The sequence below is a fragment of the Macaca mulatta genome, chromosome 19 (genome assembly GCF_049350105.2).
Source record: "Macaca mulatta isolate MMU2019108-1 chromosome 19, T2T-MMU8v2.0, whole genome shotgun sequence".
Lineage (NCBI taxonomy): Eukaryota > Metazoa > Chordata > Mammalia > Primates > Cercopithecidae > Macaca > Macaca mulatta.
In genome coordinates, this window is record NC_133424.1 from 20,799,788 (window position 1) to 20,818,403 (window position 18,616).

Consider the following 18,616-nt stretch of genomic DNA (forward strand, 5'->3'; position numbering starts at 1 on the left):
GCAAGCTCCGCCTCCCAGATTTAGGCCATTCTCCTGCCTCAGCCTCCCGAGTAGCTGGGACTACAGGCGCCCGCCACCTCACCCGGCTAGTTTTTTGTATTTTTTAGTAGAGATGGCGTTTCACCTGTTAGCCAGGATGGTCTCGATCTCCTGACCTTGTGATCCACCCATCTCGGCCTCCCAAAGTGCTGGGATTACAGACTTGAGCCACCGCGCCTGGCCGATTTTTTTTTTATTTCTATGACTAATTCTTCTGCCACATACTTCCAGTGCTACATTAAAATAGAAGCATTGGCCAGACTCCGTGGCTCACACCTGTAATCCCAGCACTTTGGGAGGCCAAAGTGTGTGGATCACCTGAGGTCAGGAGTTTGAGACCAGTCTGACCAATATGATGAAACCTCGTCTCTACTAAAAATACAAAAATTAGCCGAGTGTGGTGACATGAGTCTGTAATCCCAGCAACTCAGGAGGCTGAGACAGGAGAATCGCTTGAACACGGGAGGCAGAGGTTGCAGTGAGCCAAGATCACACCAATGCACTTCAGCCTGGGCAACAAGAGCAAAACGGCATCTCACAAAAAAAAAAAAAAAAAAAAAAAAAAAAGAAGCATTGACAATGGGCACAATATGGTTTTGTATTGGTGTCTGAATTCAATGGAGCAAGTACCTCTTCAAGTTTTCACAAACTGATTTTAGAAGGTAAAGATCTTCTTTTGTTGGCCCTTAGGGTGATGAGATCTTCTCTGAATTTGTACTGAAGAGGGGTTGTAGCTTAGTCACAAAGCTGCTGGGTCTGCACTAGGGTCTACCTTTAGTTGGCTTGGTATAGGGGCTTGGGTAGTTGTAATTTCCATTTTATTTTTAGACTGAATATCCTTCAGGACTTTGCTCCACAGGGCAGACACTAGGGCATGTTTTTGCAGTCAGGACTGCTTATGGTAAGCCTTATATCAGGATGTGGATGAGTATGGCTTTCAGTGAGTATCAGAGAGCATTTCCTCAAGTAACCCTGTGAGGGTTTCTGTATAGGCAGAACGGACCACATACTTGGCTCAGTTAAATGAAACTGAGTCATTGAACTGCTTCAGGGACCACAGTAAAGGCCAAGGTCTGCAGGCCTGCCTACATGGCTGTAAATGGGTGCCTTCCTCCAGGTCTCTGGAATGGCTGGACCTCTCCCAGACTGTCTGGGAGGAGTTTGGGATGGTTACAAAGTAAGTTCAGAAATGTCAGTGGGACCAAGTTGGGTAAACCCTAGCCTTGTCTGTAGCCAAGAACAGGGTTCCTTTAGTTTCCCACCTATATGAGGGCCTACCTTCTGAATAGAACAATTCTCAATCTTAAGCTTTAACAGCATTTCACAACTCCCTCCATAGATCTCAAATCTCTCTTACAGGCACTTATTTTGGAGATGGCATCTTGCTACATAACCCAGGCTGGTCTCGAAATCCTGTCCTGAAGCAGTTTCATAACCTTAATGTACCATGTAGCTGTCATTACAGGTGTGAGCCACAATACCTGATTCTCTCATAAAGGCATTTTTGTCAGGTATGGCTGATTTTTTTTTTTTTCCTGTAAGAGGATATGAAAATAGGGCACTTTAGTCTTTTCTTTCTTTTTTTTTTTTTTTTTGCAATTTGTTTTCTTTTTCTTTTTTTTTTTTTGAGATGGAGTTTTGCTCCTTTTGCCCAGGCTATAGTGCAATGGTGCGGTCTTGGCTCACTGCAACCTCCATCTCCCTGGTTCAAGCGATTCTCCTGCCTCAGCCTCCCAAGTAGCTAGGATTACAGGCGCCTGCCACCATGCCTGGCTAATTTTTTATTTTTAGTAGAGACGGGGTTTCACCATGTTGGCCAGGATGGTCTCAATCTCTTGACCTGCATGCCTCAGCCTACCAAAGTGCTGGGATTACAGGCTGAGCCACTGCGCCCAGGTAGTCTTTTTATCTTACTAATGTCACTCTCCTTATACATTTTTACTTTCTATTTTCTACTGCAAATTTTTCTGTAATTTTAGATTCAGATATTTAAAACAATATGCTAGAATTTGCATATTATGCCTGCAGTAAATTAGATAATTAGTAGGTAATCTGTATTTACTCAAGTATTTACTTATAAATTTAATTTTGCTGCTGGCAAAAAGGAATTATAGGATTTTCCTCTACTTTCTTCAGCCTATATCTGAATAATAACATAGTTTATTTCCTAATATTTGTTTTACATATCAGAAGGTCTAACCCTGTTCTGCAAAGTAAATACATATATTTTCTGTATTTAACAATGTAAGGCTATTCTTTGCTTCTAAAGTTGAATTACAGCAGTTTCATTTTGTGTAAGAATAGCATATATTTAAAACATAAATATAACTCTAGTTTCTTTTAAATGCTTATTTATTAAAAGTTTCTCATTAGAATCTTCTATTTATAATTATACCGCATATTCTCTGAAATTTTACTGCCACACAGTGCATGCCAATGATTCAAAATACCCGCATTTGATGAGTACACAGTAATAGTTAAATATTCCAGTTACCTAGACAATCTTTTTGTTTTTGTGAGACAGAGTCACATTCTGTAGCCCAGGCTGGAGTGCAGTGGTGTGGGCTTGGCTTACTGCAACCTCCACCTCCTGAGTTCAAACCAATTCTCGTGCCTCAGCTTTCCAAGGAGCTAAGATTACAGATATGAGCCACTGCACCTGGCCTCAGTGTAGGTTTCTTAACATCAGTTTTTTGTGTCTGTTGGTTTTACTTTCGTATTACAATTTTAGACAATTTGAAATTCTGTTTGTACAGTTTAAGTCAATTTGAGGTTTAATTAAGAGATAAATTATGCATGTTCATCACAATCAGATTACATATGTATGTATGTTTATTTATAAATATGATCCCAATTTTAGTTATATCTTTTTTTTTAATTTTTTTTTATTTTTATTTTTTGAGACGGAGTCTCACTCTGTAGCCCAGGCTGGAGTGCAGTGGCCGGATCTCAGCTCACTGCAAGCTCCGCCTCCCGGGTTCACGTCATTCTCCGGCCTCAGCCTCCCAGGTAGCTGGGACTACAGGCGCCCGCCACCTCGCCCGGCTAGTTTTTTGTATTTCTTAGTAGAGACGGGGTTTCACCGTGTTAGCCAGGATGGTCTCGATCTCCTGACCTCGTGATCCACCCGTCTATCCTATATTCTTTCTTAGCTGATTTTCAATGGTAGTTTTATCTTATCTAAGTGAGTTGTCATGGATATAGTCTTATTTTTACTGTGTGTTTAATAATGAATATATATTTCCTTTTGTGAGAAGAAAACTTTAGTGATTTGAAGGTAATTTTCAAAAAGATTTATAATTCTGTATTTTTTTCAGGTTTTCTTTAAAAGAAATGTTTTAAAAACACATAACATAAAATGTACCGCCTTAAATCTATTGAAGTGTATATTTCACGGCCAGGCATGGTTGTGGCTCTCATCTGTAATCCAAGGATTTTGGGAGGCCAAGACAGAAGGATCCCTGGAGCCCAAAAGCTTGAGACCAGCTTGGGCAACATATGGAGACCTTTCTCTATTAAAAAAAAAAAATTGATAATTGCCAGGCGTAGTGGTGTGCACCTGTGGTCCCATCTACGTTGGAGATTGAGGGAGAGTCAAAATTGTGCCTCTACATTCCATCTTGGTTGAAAGAGTGAGACCCTGTCTCAAAAAAAAGCTGTTCATTTCAGGGATGTTAAATATATTTGCATTGTTATGCAAAAGACTTCTAGAAACTTTACGTCTTGTAAAACTTAAACTCAATATCCATTAAGTAACAACTGCTAATTTTACCCTCGTTCCAGCCCTAGATAGACAAACCTTCCACTTTCTCTTTTTATGATTTTGACTTCTTATTTATTTATTTATTTATTTATTTTGACGGAGTCTCGCGCTGTCTCCCAGGCTGGAGTGATGTGGCGCAATCTCGGCTCACTGCAAGTTCCGCCTCCCGGGTTCACGCCATTCTCCTGCCTCAGCCTCCCCAGTAGCTGGGACTAGAGGCGCCTGACATCGTGCTTGGCTAATTTTTTGCATTTTTAGTAGAGATGGGATTCCAGTGTATTAGCCAGGATGGTCTCGATCTCCTGACCTCGTGATCCGCCCGCCTTGGCCTCCCAAAGTGCTGGGATTACAGGCGTGAAACACCGTGCCCGGCATGATTTTGACTTCTTAAGATACCTCATATAAGTGGAATCATAGAGTATCCGTAATTTTGTTACTGGATTAATTCAGGTGACATAATATTCTCCAGGTCATCTTAAAATGTGACAAGATTGTTCTTTTTAAGGTGGAATAATATTTCATCGTATGTATATGTTACATTTTTTGATATGTTTATAAATCAAGAGACATCTGAGTTGCTTCAGCCTTTTGTCTTTTGTGAATAGTGGTACAATAAACATGGATTTTCAAATATGTCATTATTATTATAGCAAGTGGGGTATTGAAATATCCTGCTATAATTATATTTCTCTCTATATGTTTATTCAGTTTTGTTAGTATTTGCTTTATATATTTGAAACCCTAATTTGAAACACACACACACACACACAAATACACACATGTACAAACAAATTTTTGATAGGTTCCCAGTGAATGAATCTATATATTGTTTAATGTCCTTCTGTGTCTTTGTGAAGTTTTGACTTAAAGTACATTTTATAAAATATGACAGTTTTTGACTTAAGATGTAGCTTGTGTAATATTATTTTGACCTCTTCTGCTCTCATTTGATTAATATTTACATGAAATTTCTCCTTCCATCTTACCACTTTCAGTCATTATCATTAGATCTGAGGTGACTCTTGTAGAAAGGCCAGTTGGATCTTGATTTTTAATTTTTTTTTTTTTTTTTTTTTGAGATGGTGTCTCACTCTGTCACCCAGGCTAGAGTGCAAGTGGCGCAAACTTGGCTCACTGCAACCTCCACCTTCTGGGTTCAAGCGATTATCCTGCCTCAGCCTCCCGAGTAGGTGGGATTACAGGTGCACACAACCACACTTGGCTAATTTTTGCTTTTTTTGTAGAGACAGGGTTTTGCCATGTTGGTCAAGCTCGTAAAATTGTTTAATAATGCTTTTTATTGAAAGTATGTCTCTTGATTGGAAAGATAATTGTGTGTATATATATATATATATATTTAAATAGTTTTCTGAAAAAGAAAAACTTATCTTTTTTTGTGTGTGTGATGGAGTCTCATTCTTTCATCCAGGTTAGAGTGCAATGGTGCAATCTCAGATCACTGCAACCTCCACCTCCTGGGTCCAAGCGATTCTCCTGTCTCAGCCACCTGAGCAGCTGGGATTACAGGCACCTGCTACCACACTGGGCTAATTTTTGGTATTTTTAGTAGAGATGGGTTTATGCCATGTTGGCCAGGCTGGGCTTGAATTCCTGACCTTAAGTGGTCCGCCTTCCTTGGCTTCCCACAGTGCTGGGATTACAGGCATGAGCCACCACACCTGGCCAATATTACTTTATTAGTTCTTTTATTTGATTCTTGTATCTTTGTCTCTCATTCTTTTTCTGCCTTTTTGTATATTTTTTTAATTTTTGTATTGATATGCTTTCAATTTTCTTCTTATTTTCTTTTGTGTATCTATACAGATATTTTCTTAGTAGTATCTTGGGGATTACATAAAACCTGTAAAAGATCCAACCATATATTTAAGTGTAGTAAAAAATTAACTTCAGTTGAATGCAAAAAATCTTCATGATTACATCTGCCTTCAACTTTGTTATTGATTTTGCTAATTATATTTTTTATGTTTTATATATTCATTAACAATGTTTGTACAAGCCTGTAATCCCAGCACTTTGGGAGGCCGAGACGGGCGGATCACAAGGTCAGGAGATCGAGACCATCCTGGCTAACACGGTGAAACCCCGTCTCTACTAAAAAGTACAAAAAACTAGCCGGGCGAGGTGGCGAGCGCCTGTAGTCCCAGCTACTCGGGAGGCTGAGAGCCAGGAGAATAGCGTAAACCCAGGAGGCGGAGCTTGCAGTGAGCCGAGATCGTGCCACTGCACTCCAGCCTGGGAGACAGAGCAAGACTCCGTCTCAAAAAAAAAAAAAAAAAAAAAAAAAATCACCTTTAACCTACTCTTCTTTGGCAGTCTTTTATATACATATAGATACAGATATAAGATAGGTGGCTAGAGAAACATATACAGGGAAAATGGGTAACATAGGTATGCCAATGTAATTTCCATTGTTGCTAAAAAACAATGTTTGTAATAATTTCTCTACTTTATCTTTTAAGTTTTAAATAGCTGAAAGTGTTTTCTGCACCCTTATGATAATGATAAGTAAGCAATTCCATTTTTGTGTATGTGCATATCTTTCCCAGAAAGTTATGTATTTTCATCTGATTATGTGTTGTTTTCTTGCATTATGTTATTTTCAGTGGAAGAAACTCCTTTCAGCATCTTTGATATGTAGGGCATATGCAGTGCCAATATGCTTTCTCAGGATTTGGTTATTGTGGAAGGACTTCTTTTTATTTGGTGGTACGATTCTGCTGATGGTATTATTCTCACGTGACTTTTTAAAATTATAACTTTAACAATATCACAGTTTCCTTCTGACCTGTAAAACTTTTTTTTTGATAAATTTGCTGGTTATCTCATGAGACTATGCTTACAGATGACACATTTTTTAATCTTGCAGCTCCCAAAATTCTCTTCTTATCTGTGATTTTTGAAATTTTGCTTATAGTTGTGTTTGTTATAAATATCTTTGTGTGTGTCCTAGTTTGTTCAGCTTCTTCATGTTTACATTATTTTTTCTCTTAAGAAATTTTTCAGTGGTTTTTTTTGTATTTTTTATATCCACAATTTTTGGTTTTTGCTATTTTAAGATTTTTTCTTGTCATCCTCATTTTTCTGATCTTCATTAGTTGTCTGTGTTCCTATTTCACTTACTGAATATTATTCAATTTTATTTATTTATTTTTCTGAGACAGAGTCTCGCTCTGTCTCCCAGGCTGGAGTGCCATGGCACAATAGTGGCTCACTGCAATGATACTGGCTCACTGCAGCCTCTGCCTCCTAGGTTCAAGCGAGTCTCCTGCCTCAGCCTCCCAGTAGCTGGGATTACAGGTGCCTGCCTCCACACTCGGCTGATTTTTGTATTTTTGCTGGAGACTAGGTTTCACCATGTTGGCCAGGCTGATCCTAAACTCCTGAACTCAAATGATCCACCCACCTCGGCCTCCCAAAGTACTGGGATTACAGGCGTGAGCCACCGTGCCAGGCCTACTTCATTTTATTTTATTTTATTTTTGAGACAGTCTTGCTCTGTTGCCCAGCCTGGAGTGCAGTGGTACAATCTTCACTTACTGCAACCTTCCCCTCCTGGGTTCAAGCAATTCTCATGTGTCAGTCTCCCAAGTACCTGGGATTACAGGCACAGGCCACCATGCCCAGCTAATTTTTGTATTTTTAGTAGATACAGGGTTTCACCATGTTGGCCTGGCTGGTCTCAAACTCCTGACCTCATGTAATTTTCCCACTTGGCCTCCCAGTGTATAAGGATTACAGGAGTGAGCCACCAAGTGTGGCCTGTTCAATGTATTCTGAATTTTTAAAATTACTTTATACAGTTTTTATAGTTGCTTTTAAAAATTTTATAATTTTTTTAATGGGGTCATGTTGCCCAAATATTTTGTATACATTGTAATCTTTGAGATTCCGACATAACAAAAAGCTACCTGTTACAATCTTTATAATATAGCTTTGTCCTGGTGTAGTCTGAAATAAATTGTCTTGGCTAGAGATTCTGAGAATTTCTCAAACATGTTTTTAGGATGAGTCTTGTCTAAAATTTTGTGTTTATTGATTAATTAAATCAGCTTATTCATATTTCTTCTTAGTAGTCATTTGCTACACCCCTTTCCTGTTTGGGTTCCTGCAGTTTCTCTGCTTCTGTAACATTTACCTTTAGACTCAGCAGACTCAAACTGTCATTCCAATGTATATCACCATTTCTTTCAGCATTTTATGTCATGGGAGACATTAACCAGTGTCTAAAAAAGTTCCTAGAAGCCGGAAATAAAGATGTATGTGCCAATATTTTTCTTATTTGTTTTTTTTTTTAAATAAACCAGGAGTTGGCAATTTACATTTGTGTGTGTCTATGTGTGTGAGAGACAGTCTCTCTCTGTTACCTAGGCTGGAGTGCAGGGGCATAATCTTGACTCCCTACAATCTCTGCCTCCACAGTTGAAGCAATTCTCCTGCCTCAGCCTCCAGGTACCTAGGATTAAAGGTGCCTGTTACCATGCCTGGCTAATTTTTTTTTTTAATTTTTAGTAGCGTTGGGGATTCACCATGTTGGTCAGGCTGGTCTCAAACTTTTGACTTCAGTTGATCCACCCGCCTTGCCTTCCCAAAGTGCTAGGAATACAGGCATAAGCCATTATGCCTGGCCAGCAATTTACTTTTTTTTTTTTTTTTTTGAGACGGAGTCTCCCTTTGTTGCCCAGACTGGAGTGCAGTGGTGCAATCTTGGCTCACTGCAACCTCCGCCTCCCTGGTTCAAGCAATTCTCTACCTTTGCCAAGTAGCTGGGATTAAAGGTATCCTCCACCACATCAGGCTAATTTTTTTGTGTTTTTAGTAGAGACGGGGTTTCATCATCTTGGCCTGGCTGGTCTTGAATTCTTTTTTTTTTTTTTTTTTTTTTTTGAGACGGAGTCTCGCTCTGCCGCCCAGGCTGGAGTGCAATGGCTGGATCTCAGCTCACTGCAAGCTCCGCCTCCCGGGTTCACGCCATTCTCCTGCCTCAGCCTCCCGAGTAGTTGGGACTACAGGCGCCCGCCACCGCACCCGGCTAATTTTTTGTATTTTTAGTAGAGACGGGGTTTCACCGTGTTAGCCAGGATGGTCTCGATCTCCTGACCTCGTGATCCGCCCGTCTCGGCCTCCCAAAGTGCTGGGATTACAGGCTTGAGCCACCGCGCCCGGCTGGTCTTGAAGTCTTGACCTCGTGATTCACCCACCTCTGCCTTCCAAAGTACTTGGATTACAGGCATGAGCCATCATGCCCAGCTGGCAATTTACTTTTGAAAGCACAATGTTATACTGGACAGCAGGAAGAGCTGTGTTGAGTATAAGTGACAGAGCTTTCTTTTTCTTCTATATGGCTCCTTTGCATTGTGCTAACCTGTGGCCCTTCACACACTTAACTCATGTATAAATTTTTTACAAATGTATTTTGGTCAGTATGTTTTTGTTAAATTTATATGTCCAGGAAGAAATTGCAGTTGGTAGTATTTTGCTATGTCATCTTGCTTATGTAGTTTGTATAATTTTATTGGTTAGATTTGCAAAGTGTATTTATCTGAGTCTAGCAATTGAAGTAGTGTGTTTTCGTTGTTTCTTTCAGTTATGTATTCTCATTTTGCCCAAGAACTTTGGTCAGAGCAGAGCATAAAAGATTCTTTCCAAAACGTGCTACCGAGAAGATATGAAAAATGCAGACATGACAATTTACAGTAAAAAAAAAAAAAAAAAAAAGGCTGTAAAAGTGTGGGTGAGCATAAGTTGCACAAAAGAGATTATAATGGACTTAACCAATGTTTGACAAACACCCAGAAAAAAATATTTCAATGTGATAAATATGGAAAAGTCTTTCCTAAGTTTTCAAATTCAAACAGACATAAGATAAGACTTACTGGAAAAAGTCCTTTCAAATGCATAGTATTTGGCAAAGCTCTTAACTGGTCCTCAACCCTTACTACCTGTAAGAAAATTCATATAGGAGAGAAACCTTACAGATGTAAAGAATGTGGCAGAGATTTTAATCAATCTGCAAACCTCACTACACATCAGAGAATTTATACTGGAAAGAAACCCTACAAATGTAAAGAATATGGCAAAGCCTTTAAGCACTCCTCAAACCTCACTACACATAAGAAAATTCATACTGGAGAGAAATCCTACAAATGTGAAGAATGTGGCAAAGCCTTCAATGGGTCCTCAGACTTTACTACACATAAGTTAGTTCATACTGGAGGGAAACCTTAAAAATGTGAAGAATGTGGCAAAGCTTTTAACTGGTCCTCAGACCTTAATAAACATGAGAGAATTAATATTGAACAGAAAACCTACATAGTGAAGAATGTGGCAAATATTTTAAATGTTCCTCCACTTTTAATAAACATAAGATAATTCATACTGGAGAGAAACTCTATGAATGTGATGAATATGGGAAAGCCTTTAACCAGCCCTCAGCTCCTACTACATAAGAGAATTTATATGGAACATAAACCCTACAAATATGAAGAATGTGATAAAGCTTTTTTAACAAAGTTCTCAACCCTTGTTACACATAATTCATACTGGTCAGAAACCCTACAAGTGTGAAGAATGTGACAAAGCCTATAACAAGTTCTCAATTCTTTTTTTTTTTTTTTTAATTGAGATGGATTTTCACTCTTGTCACCTAGGCTAGAGTGCCATGGCAAGATCTCAGCTCACTACAACTTCCACCTCCTGGGTTAAAGCCATTCTCCTGCCCCAGCCTCCCAAGTAGCTGGGATTACAGGTGCATGCCCACCACTACACCTAGCTAATTTTTGTATTTTTAGGAAAGATGGGGTTTTGCCATGTTTGCCAGGCTGGTCTCCAACTCCTAACCTCACGTGATCCACCTGCCTTATCCTTATAAAGTGCTGGGATTACAGGCATGAGCCACAACACCTGGCTATAAGTTCTGAACTCTTAAGAGACATGGCGCTAATTCATGCTGAAGAGGAAATCTACAAACCTGAAAGACGTGACAGTGCTTTTACCAACACCCCCAAAGTTCCTATACATAAAAATAAATTATACTAGTGTGATGCCCTAGAAATGTATAAAATGTGACAAAGCCATTATATGGTTGCCACACTGGATTCTATGGCAGTATGCTTGTTTGGCAGTATGATTGCCATACTGTCAATACTGTCAAAACTCCTATAAGTGTGAAGAATGTGGCAAAACTTTTAATCAGTGCTTACACCTTATTTCACAGGAAAGCTATTATCCTTGAGAAAAATTGTACAAATATAAAAATGTGGAAGAACCATTAATGCCTACTCACTGGAACAAAACAAATAAATAAAATTGGAGCATTTATGGGAACAAAACAAATAAATAAGGTGACTAATAGAAAACTAAACACCTCAAAAATGCTGAAAGCAAATGTATACTTTCTGCTTTGTCTTGAATTTATTTATTATTTTATTTTATTTTATTTTATTTTTTTTTTGAGACGGAGTCTGGCTCTGTCGCCCGGGCTAGAGTGCAGTGACCGGATCTCAGCTCACTGCAAGCTCCGCCCCCCGGGTTTACGCCATTCTCCTGCCTCAGCCACCCGAGTAGCTAGGACTGCAGGCGCCCGCCGCCTCGCCCGGCTAGTTTTTTTTTGTATTTTTTAGTAGAGACGGGGTTTCACCGTGTTCGCCAGGATGGTCTCGATCTCCTGACCTCGTGATCCGCCCGTCTCGGCCTCCCAAAGTGCTGGGATTACAGGCTTGAGCCACCGCGCCCGGCCTTATTTATTTATTTTATTATTATTATTTTTTTGAGACAGAGTTTCACTCTTGTTGCCCAGGACCGAGTGCAATGGCACGATCTCAGGTCACCTCAACCTCCACCTTCTGGGTTCAAGCGATTCTCCTGCCTCAGTTTCCCCAGTAGCTGGAACTGTAGGCATGTGCCACCATGCCCAGCTAATTTTTTTGTGTGTTTTTAGTGCAAAGAAGATTTCACCATGTTGGCCAGTCTAGTCTTGCACTCCTGACCTCAAATGATCCGTCCACCTCGGCCTCCCAAAGTGCTGGGATTACAGGTGTGAGCCACCACACCCAGCCTGTCTTGAATTTATTAATGTAAAATGTTATGGCTTATGGGCCGTGCGTGGTGGCTCATGCCTGTAATCCCAGCACTTTGGGAGGCCGAGGAGGGCGGATCACGAGGTCAGGAGATCAAGACCATCCTGGTTAAAACGGTGAAACCCCGTCTCTACTAAAAAGTACAAAAAACTAGCCGGGCGAGGTGGCGGGCGCCTGTAGTCTCAGCTACTTGGGAGGCTGAGGCAGGAGAATGGCATGAACCCGGGAGGCGGAGCTTGCAGTGAGCTGAGATCTGGCCACTGCACTCCAGCCTGGGCGACAGAGCGAGACTCCGTCTCAAAAAAACAAAAACAAAAACAAAAACATATGTGACTGTGGTGGGAAATCACTCATGAAATTAGGTTCCTCATGTGTTGACTTTGTGCTTATCAAAATGGGGATTGTCTTGATTGTGTTAAACTTCATCAGAGGTGCTTTTAAGAGAAAGAGACACACAGAAAAATGCCGCTGCTGGCCTGAAAGTAAGTGACTTCTAGGTGGAACATGTTGCAAGCTGCTTATGGTGGTCACACGGCAGGAAACATGATTAAATACTGTCATGGTTCCTGCCTCCTTCATGTTGTTTCCAGTATGAAGAATAAGAGAATCCTATGGCAGAGGGTAAAAAAGGGACTCTCATTCATACAAGAAATAATCACCTCTCACCTGGGATAGCTTAAGAGAAACAGGAGGCAGGCCGGGCGCGGTGGCTCAAGGCTGTAATCCCAGCACTTTGGGAGGCCGAGACGGGCGGATCACGAGGTCAGGAGATCGAGACTATCCTGGCTAACACGGTAAAACCCCGTCTCTACTAAAAAATACAAAAAACTAGCCGGGCGAGGTGGCGGGCGCCTGTAGTCCCAGCTACTCAGGAGGCTGAGGCAGGAGAATGGCATAAACCCGGGAGGTGGAGTTTGCAGTGAGCTGAGATCCGGCCACTGCACTCCAGCCTGGGCGACAGAGCGAGACTCTGTTTCAAAAAAAAAAAAAAGAAAAAAAGAAACAGGAGACGACAACAGGACCACATTAATGGGAGGAAAAGGGTAACCTGGGTAAAAGTGCTCACTGGCATTATGGAAGAACACTTAGCAAGTTGTAGTGAATGATCAGCCTCTGGGATACCGATAGTCTACCAAAAAGGCTGAACTCATTCTAATTCAATCAGCATGTCTGCACCATTCTGGTGACCCAGGTTTACACTGTTCCTTACAGAAATACCATGAAGCCCAGTGGGTAATATCCTAGAGTTGAACTTATTTCAAAAAGCATACCTAATTACTTGTTTTCACATTTGAAAAACCTTAAAAACAATGAATTTATAAATAATTAACTTCTAATTATAGATGATTCTATTATACTGTAATACAAGATTAAACTGTAAACACCTTAATATGAGTATTTCTTGAATTCATGATTAGTTATGTAGATAGTTTCTTTCAAATTAACATGACAAAAGTAACAATTAGAGAAAACATTTGAAATGAGATAAAATGAATCAAAACCACATCTCAATGGCTTGGTGTAATTGCCATGCTTTTGGAAATGGCCAGATGACTAACAAGAAACAAATATTTTGGTTTTGCTCAATGATTGTTTTTGACCTTAGAAATCTAAAATCCTGACTAAAGTATTCAAAGGGAATATTTTATAGGTGGCTTCTCACGGTTGCCAAGGCAACGAAAGAAAAATTCTGATAGGTAGGAAAATGCACACTATATACACACATTGCTCTTCTCTGATTTACTTTAACATTGAAAAATTGAGGATTGTAAAGGCAGTCTCAATTTAGAGTACAATTAAAAGATTTGTTTTTCAAAAAAAGCAAATGTATAAAATTAATGGGTAACAGATGCCATTAGTTGTTAAAAAATAGTATGACTAAATTTAGTAAGTATCTAGTCAGGCAAATAACAGCCCAATTAAATGAAGACCCTAATAGGTGCATGTGGAAAGCATTGCTGTGCAGTGTGGTGCACTTCCACTCAGCATTTTCTTCTGCCTCTTTACAGACATACCAATTTCCCCTGAGTGACTCACGGTGCATACTGGGAACTGAGAATGCTGTGTTCAGAGTGATTACTGAAGACACGATTAATACACTTCTTCCATATGATAACAAAATGTTATAAATCTTACTCTGCCTCAGAAAAGCTTGTAGGAAAAGATTATAGTACTCAATTTGGGTTCATGAAAAATTTCAATATTCCAAATAATTCAGACTCTTAAATGTCAATGAAATCTCATAAAACATATTTGAATAAGATGAAATCGTCTTAGCTAAGAATTTTATATTACCAGTAAGTTTACAAAACCAGTACTTTAAGCCAAATAACAATGTCTGACACGTGAATAGCACCCAGGCAAGTGCTCTTCATGATCGTTGTTAAAGTAACAATAGCACCATGTACTTTCCTGGGACCTGCTGGCCTATTTTCCACTGACATAAAGTGGAAAAGGCGGTCGGGCACGGTGGCTCATGCCTGTAATCCCAGCACTTTGGGAGGCCGAGGCAGGAGGACCATGAGGTCAGGAGTTCAAGACCAACCTGGCCAAGATGGTGAAACCCCGTCTCTACTAAAAAATACAAAACTTAGCTGGGCGTAGCGGCAGGCACCTGTAATCCCAGCTACTGGGGAGGCTGAGGCAGGAGAATTGCTTGAACCGGGGAGGTGGAGTTTGCAGTGAGCTGAGATCGTGCCACTGCACTCCAGCCTGGGCGACAGAGCAAGACTCTGCCTAAAAAAAAAAAAAAAAAAAAAAAAGTGGAAAAGGCATCAAAATGGCAAAGGAAAGTGATATAAATGGAATGCTTATATGTAATAAAATTTTAAATAAAAAATAACTTTTGATGTGCAACTATAGGTGAGACTATTAGTGAGGTCATATTTTTACTTATATTGACTAAATAACCATTCACAATATTCTTATTTAGAATAATATTCCTTTTCTGCTGTATATTTGCTAGCTTTGATCAAATGTTATGGGAGCTCAATAGAAATCAACAAAATGAATCTTTATTTTACCACAAGCATTGACGCATATGCTTGTTTTTCTTAAAATGCATTAGCTTTTTACAAAATATTTATACATTTTTTTCAGTTTATTGTTTATTGCTGAAAAGTGGCCATCCTGCCAGAAAACTGCTATTCTCAGTTGTAACCACACTGACTAACAGTGAGTGGAAATGAAGTGGATAAAAAGCAAATGTGTCTTCTCTGTGTATTTTTTTTGTCCATGGTCTGAAGAACAGAAGGATGCAGAAGATGGAAGGAAATATAATCCCTGAAAGATCATGAAGAAGCTCTCTTAAACAGCCAAAAAAAACCCACACAGAGGAAGTTTTTTTTTTTTTTTTGGACTTTCTACTTCTATGAGTTTAATTTTTTTTTCTTTTTCTTTTTGAGACAGAGTCTCAATCTTTTGCCCAGGCTGAAGGGAAACGGCACAATCTTGGCTCACTGCAACCTCCAGCTCTTGTACTCAAGCGATTCTCCTTCCTCAGCCTCCTTAGTAGCTGTGATTACAGGCACACGCCACCACGCCCACGCTACTTTCTGTTTTTTTAGTAGAGATGGGGTTTCACCATGTTGGTCAGGCTGGTCTCAAACTCCTCACCTTGTGATTTCCCTGCCTTGTTCTCCAAAGTGCTGAGATTACAGGCGTGAGCCACTGCGCCTGATGAGTTTACTTTTTTTTTTTTTACACTTTACATGCAAATAGAATTATGTGGGCTGGGTGCGGTGACTTATGCCTGTAATCCCACCAATTTGGGAGGCCCAGGTGGGTGGATCGTTTGAGGTCAGCAGTTCGAGAACAGCCTGGATAACATGGCTAAACCCTGTCTCTACTAAAAATATAAAAATTAGCCAGGTGTGGTGGTGGGTGTCCGTAATCACACGTACTGGGGAGGCTGAGGTAGGAGAATTGCTTAAATCCAGGAGACGGAGTTTGCAGTGAGCCAAAATGGTGTTACTGCATCATTGCCTGGGCAACAAGAGCTAAACTCTATCTCAGAAAAAAAAAAAAAAAAAAAAAGGATTTTTTTGCATGTGTTTTTCTGTGCTGGCTTACTTTACTTAGCATAATATTTTTCAGGTTCATGAATATTGTTGCAAATAACAAGACTTTCTTATTTTTAAGGGGTGGCTGAATAGCATTTCATTGCGTACATATACCACATTTTTTTTCTCCATTCCCTATCGATGGACACTTAGGTTGATTCCATACCTTAGCTATTGTGAGTAATCCACTCACTTCCTTCTCTTTTGTTTTGTTTTGTTTTCATTTTTGATTTGTTTTGTTTGAGATGGAGTCTCATTCTGTCAGCCAAGCTGGAGTGCAGTGACGCAATCTCGGCTCACTGCAACCTCCGCCTTCCAGGTTCAAGGAATTCTAGTGCCTCAGCCTCCTGAGTAGCTGAGATTACAGGTGTGCATCCCCACACTTGGCTAATTTTTTTATTTTTAGTAGAGGCAGGCTTTCACCATGTTGACCAGGCTACTCTTTCATTTGTTTGTATATTTTTTTCTTCCTTTCCTTCTTTATTTCTAGAAGCATGTTAGTTTTAAAATATAAATTGTGAATATTAAAGGCCTTCATTTCTCTGTCTTGGATTACTATTATGACTGATTTAAAAATAAGTTTTTTTGAAATTTTCTGCATAAAGGTTATTACTTCATTATTCACATGACTTGAGACAATATAGAAATTAAAATGAACATTTGTTAGTAAAACAGCAATTATCTAGCTCCTGGGAGTGATTTAATCTCTCACCTAGTCTTTAGAAATTCCATCAAGACAAGAACTCTATTTTTTTTTTTTTTTTTTTTTGAGACGGAGTCTCGCTCTGTTGCCCAGGCTGGAGTGCAGTGGCCGGATCTCAGCTCACTGCAAGCTCCGCCTCCCGGGTTCCCGCCATTCTCCTGCCTCAGCCTCCCAAGTAGCTGGGACTACAGGCGCCCACCACCTCGCCCGGCTAGTTTTTTTGTAGTTTTAGTAGAGACGGGGTTTCACTGTGTTCGCCAGGATGGTCTCGATCTCCTGACCTCGTGATCCACCCGTCTCGGCCTCCCAAAGTGCTGGGATTACAGGCTTGAGCCACCGCGCCCAGCCAAGAACTCTTTTTTTTTCCAGGAGTGTGTAATGTAAAATCACACTCTTGTCTTTTTGTCTTTGTGGTAGAAGTCGAGTGGTTATGGTAATGAAAAAGAAGTCTAGGTCTCTTTTCAGAAGTAAGATGGTGATGGTGGAAGCAAATATAATGGTACTTGGTACTTAGCCACATTTCAAAACATGCCAGTACAAATTTAAATGAAAATTAAGGAAGTCAAACAGGAAATGAGAAAAAAGTAACTACTAGAAACACATAAAATGATAACAATATAACAACTTCACTTTTTTTTTTTGTTTTGTTTTAGACAGAGTTTCCCTCTTGTTGCCCAGGCTGGAGTGCAATGGCACAATCTTGGCTCACTGCAACCTCCGCCTCCTGGGTTCAAGCGATTCTTTTGTCTCAGGCTCCCCAGTAGCTTGGACTACAGGCACATGCCACCACACCCGGCTAATTTTTGTATTTTTAGTAGAGAGAGGGTTTCATCATATTGATTAGGCTGATCTCAAACTCCTGACCTCAGGTGATCCACCCGCCTGGGCTTCCCAATGTGCTGGCGGATACAGGCATAAGCCACAGCTCCTGGACAACAACTTTATTTCTTGAAGCAATTATTTTAAATATAAATTAATTAGACTACTTAAAAAAATGAAATATAATCTTAGGACTTTGGAAGGCCAAGGTAGGCTGATCAGTTGATCCCAGGAGTTCACGAGAGGCCTAGGCAACATGGCAAACTCCGTCTCTACGAAAAAAAAAAACAAATAAGCTAGCTGGGTATGATGGCACATACTTGTAACACAGCTACCTGAGAGACTGAAATGAGGATCATCTGAGTTTGGGAAGTTCAGGCAGCAGCAAAATGTGCAAATCAGCCTGGTTGACACAGTGAGGTCCATTCCGAAAAATAAATGAGACTAGGCACAGTGGTTCATGCCTGTAATCCCAGCCTTTTGGGAGACCAAGGCAGGCAGATCACCTGATGTCAGGACTTAAAGACCAGTCTGGCCGTGATGGTGAAAACCCGTCTCTACTAAAAATACAAAAAGTTAGCCGAGTGTGGTGGCAGGCACCTATAATCCCAGCTACATGGGAGGCTAAGCCAGGAGAATCACTTGAACCCAGGAGGCGGAGCCTGGGCCAGAAGAGCAAAACTCCATCACAAAATAAATAAATAAATAAATAAATAAATAGGTTGGGCACTGTGGCTCACACCTGTAATCCCAGCACTTTGGGAGGCTGAGGTGGGTGGATCACGAGATCAAGAGATCAAGACCAACATGGTGAAACCGTGTTTCTACTAAAAATACAAAAATTGGCTGGGCATGGTGGCATGTGCCTGTAATCCTAGCTACTCAGGAGGCTGAGGCAGGAGAATCACTTGAACCTGGAAGGTGGAGGTTGCAGTGAACTGAGATTGCACCGATGCACTCCAGTCTTGGTGACAGAGTGACACACCACCTCAAAAATAAATAAATACATACATAAAAATAAATATGTAAATAAATAAAAGTATATAACGAAAAAGAAATAGAATACCTGAGTGGTTTTTTAAAAAGCATACAGCATGCTACCTACAAGAGATTCATTTAAGCATTGAGTCAAATA

General features: G+C 40.1%; 2 protein-coding genes and 1 long non-coding RNA gene across 3 annotated transcripts in view; 1 reads left to right on the plus strand and 2 right to left on the minus strand.

The window, feature by feature from the left end:
• ZNF682 (zinc finger protein 682) overlaps nucleotides 1-18,616 on the minus strand; it is a 240,482-nt gene that overhangs the window by 162,482 nt on the left and 59,384 nt on the right. The window lies entirely within an intron of this gene.
• LOC100429350 (uncharacterized) overlaps nucleotides 1-18,616 on the plus strand; it is a 278,342-nt gene that overhangs the window by 73,813 nt on the left and 185,913 nt on the right. The window contains 4 exon segments of the mRNA XM_077978589.1: nucleotides 9,679-10,130; nucleotides 10,133-10,247; nucleotides 10,334-10,411; nucleotides 12,675-12,692. Coding sequence (XP_077834715.1) covers nucleotides 9,679-10,130; nucleotides 10,133-10,247; nucleotides 10,334-10,411; nucleotides 12,675-12,692 — 663 coding nt within the window.
• Nucleotides 1-18,616, minus strand: part of LOC144336937 (uncharacterized) — a 53,681-nt gene that overhangs the window by 29,609 nt on the left and 5,456 nt on the right. The gene's annotated exons all lie outside the window — the stretch shown is intronic.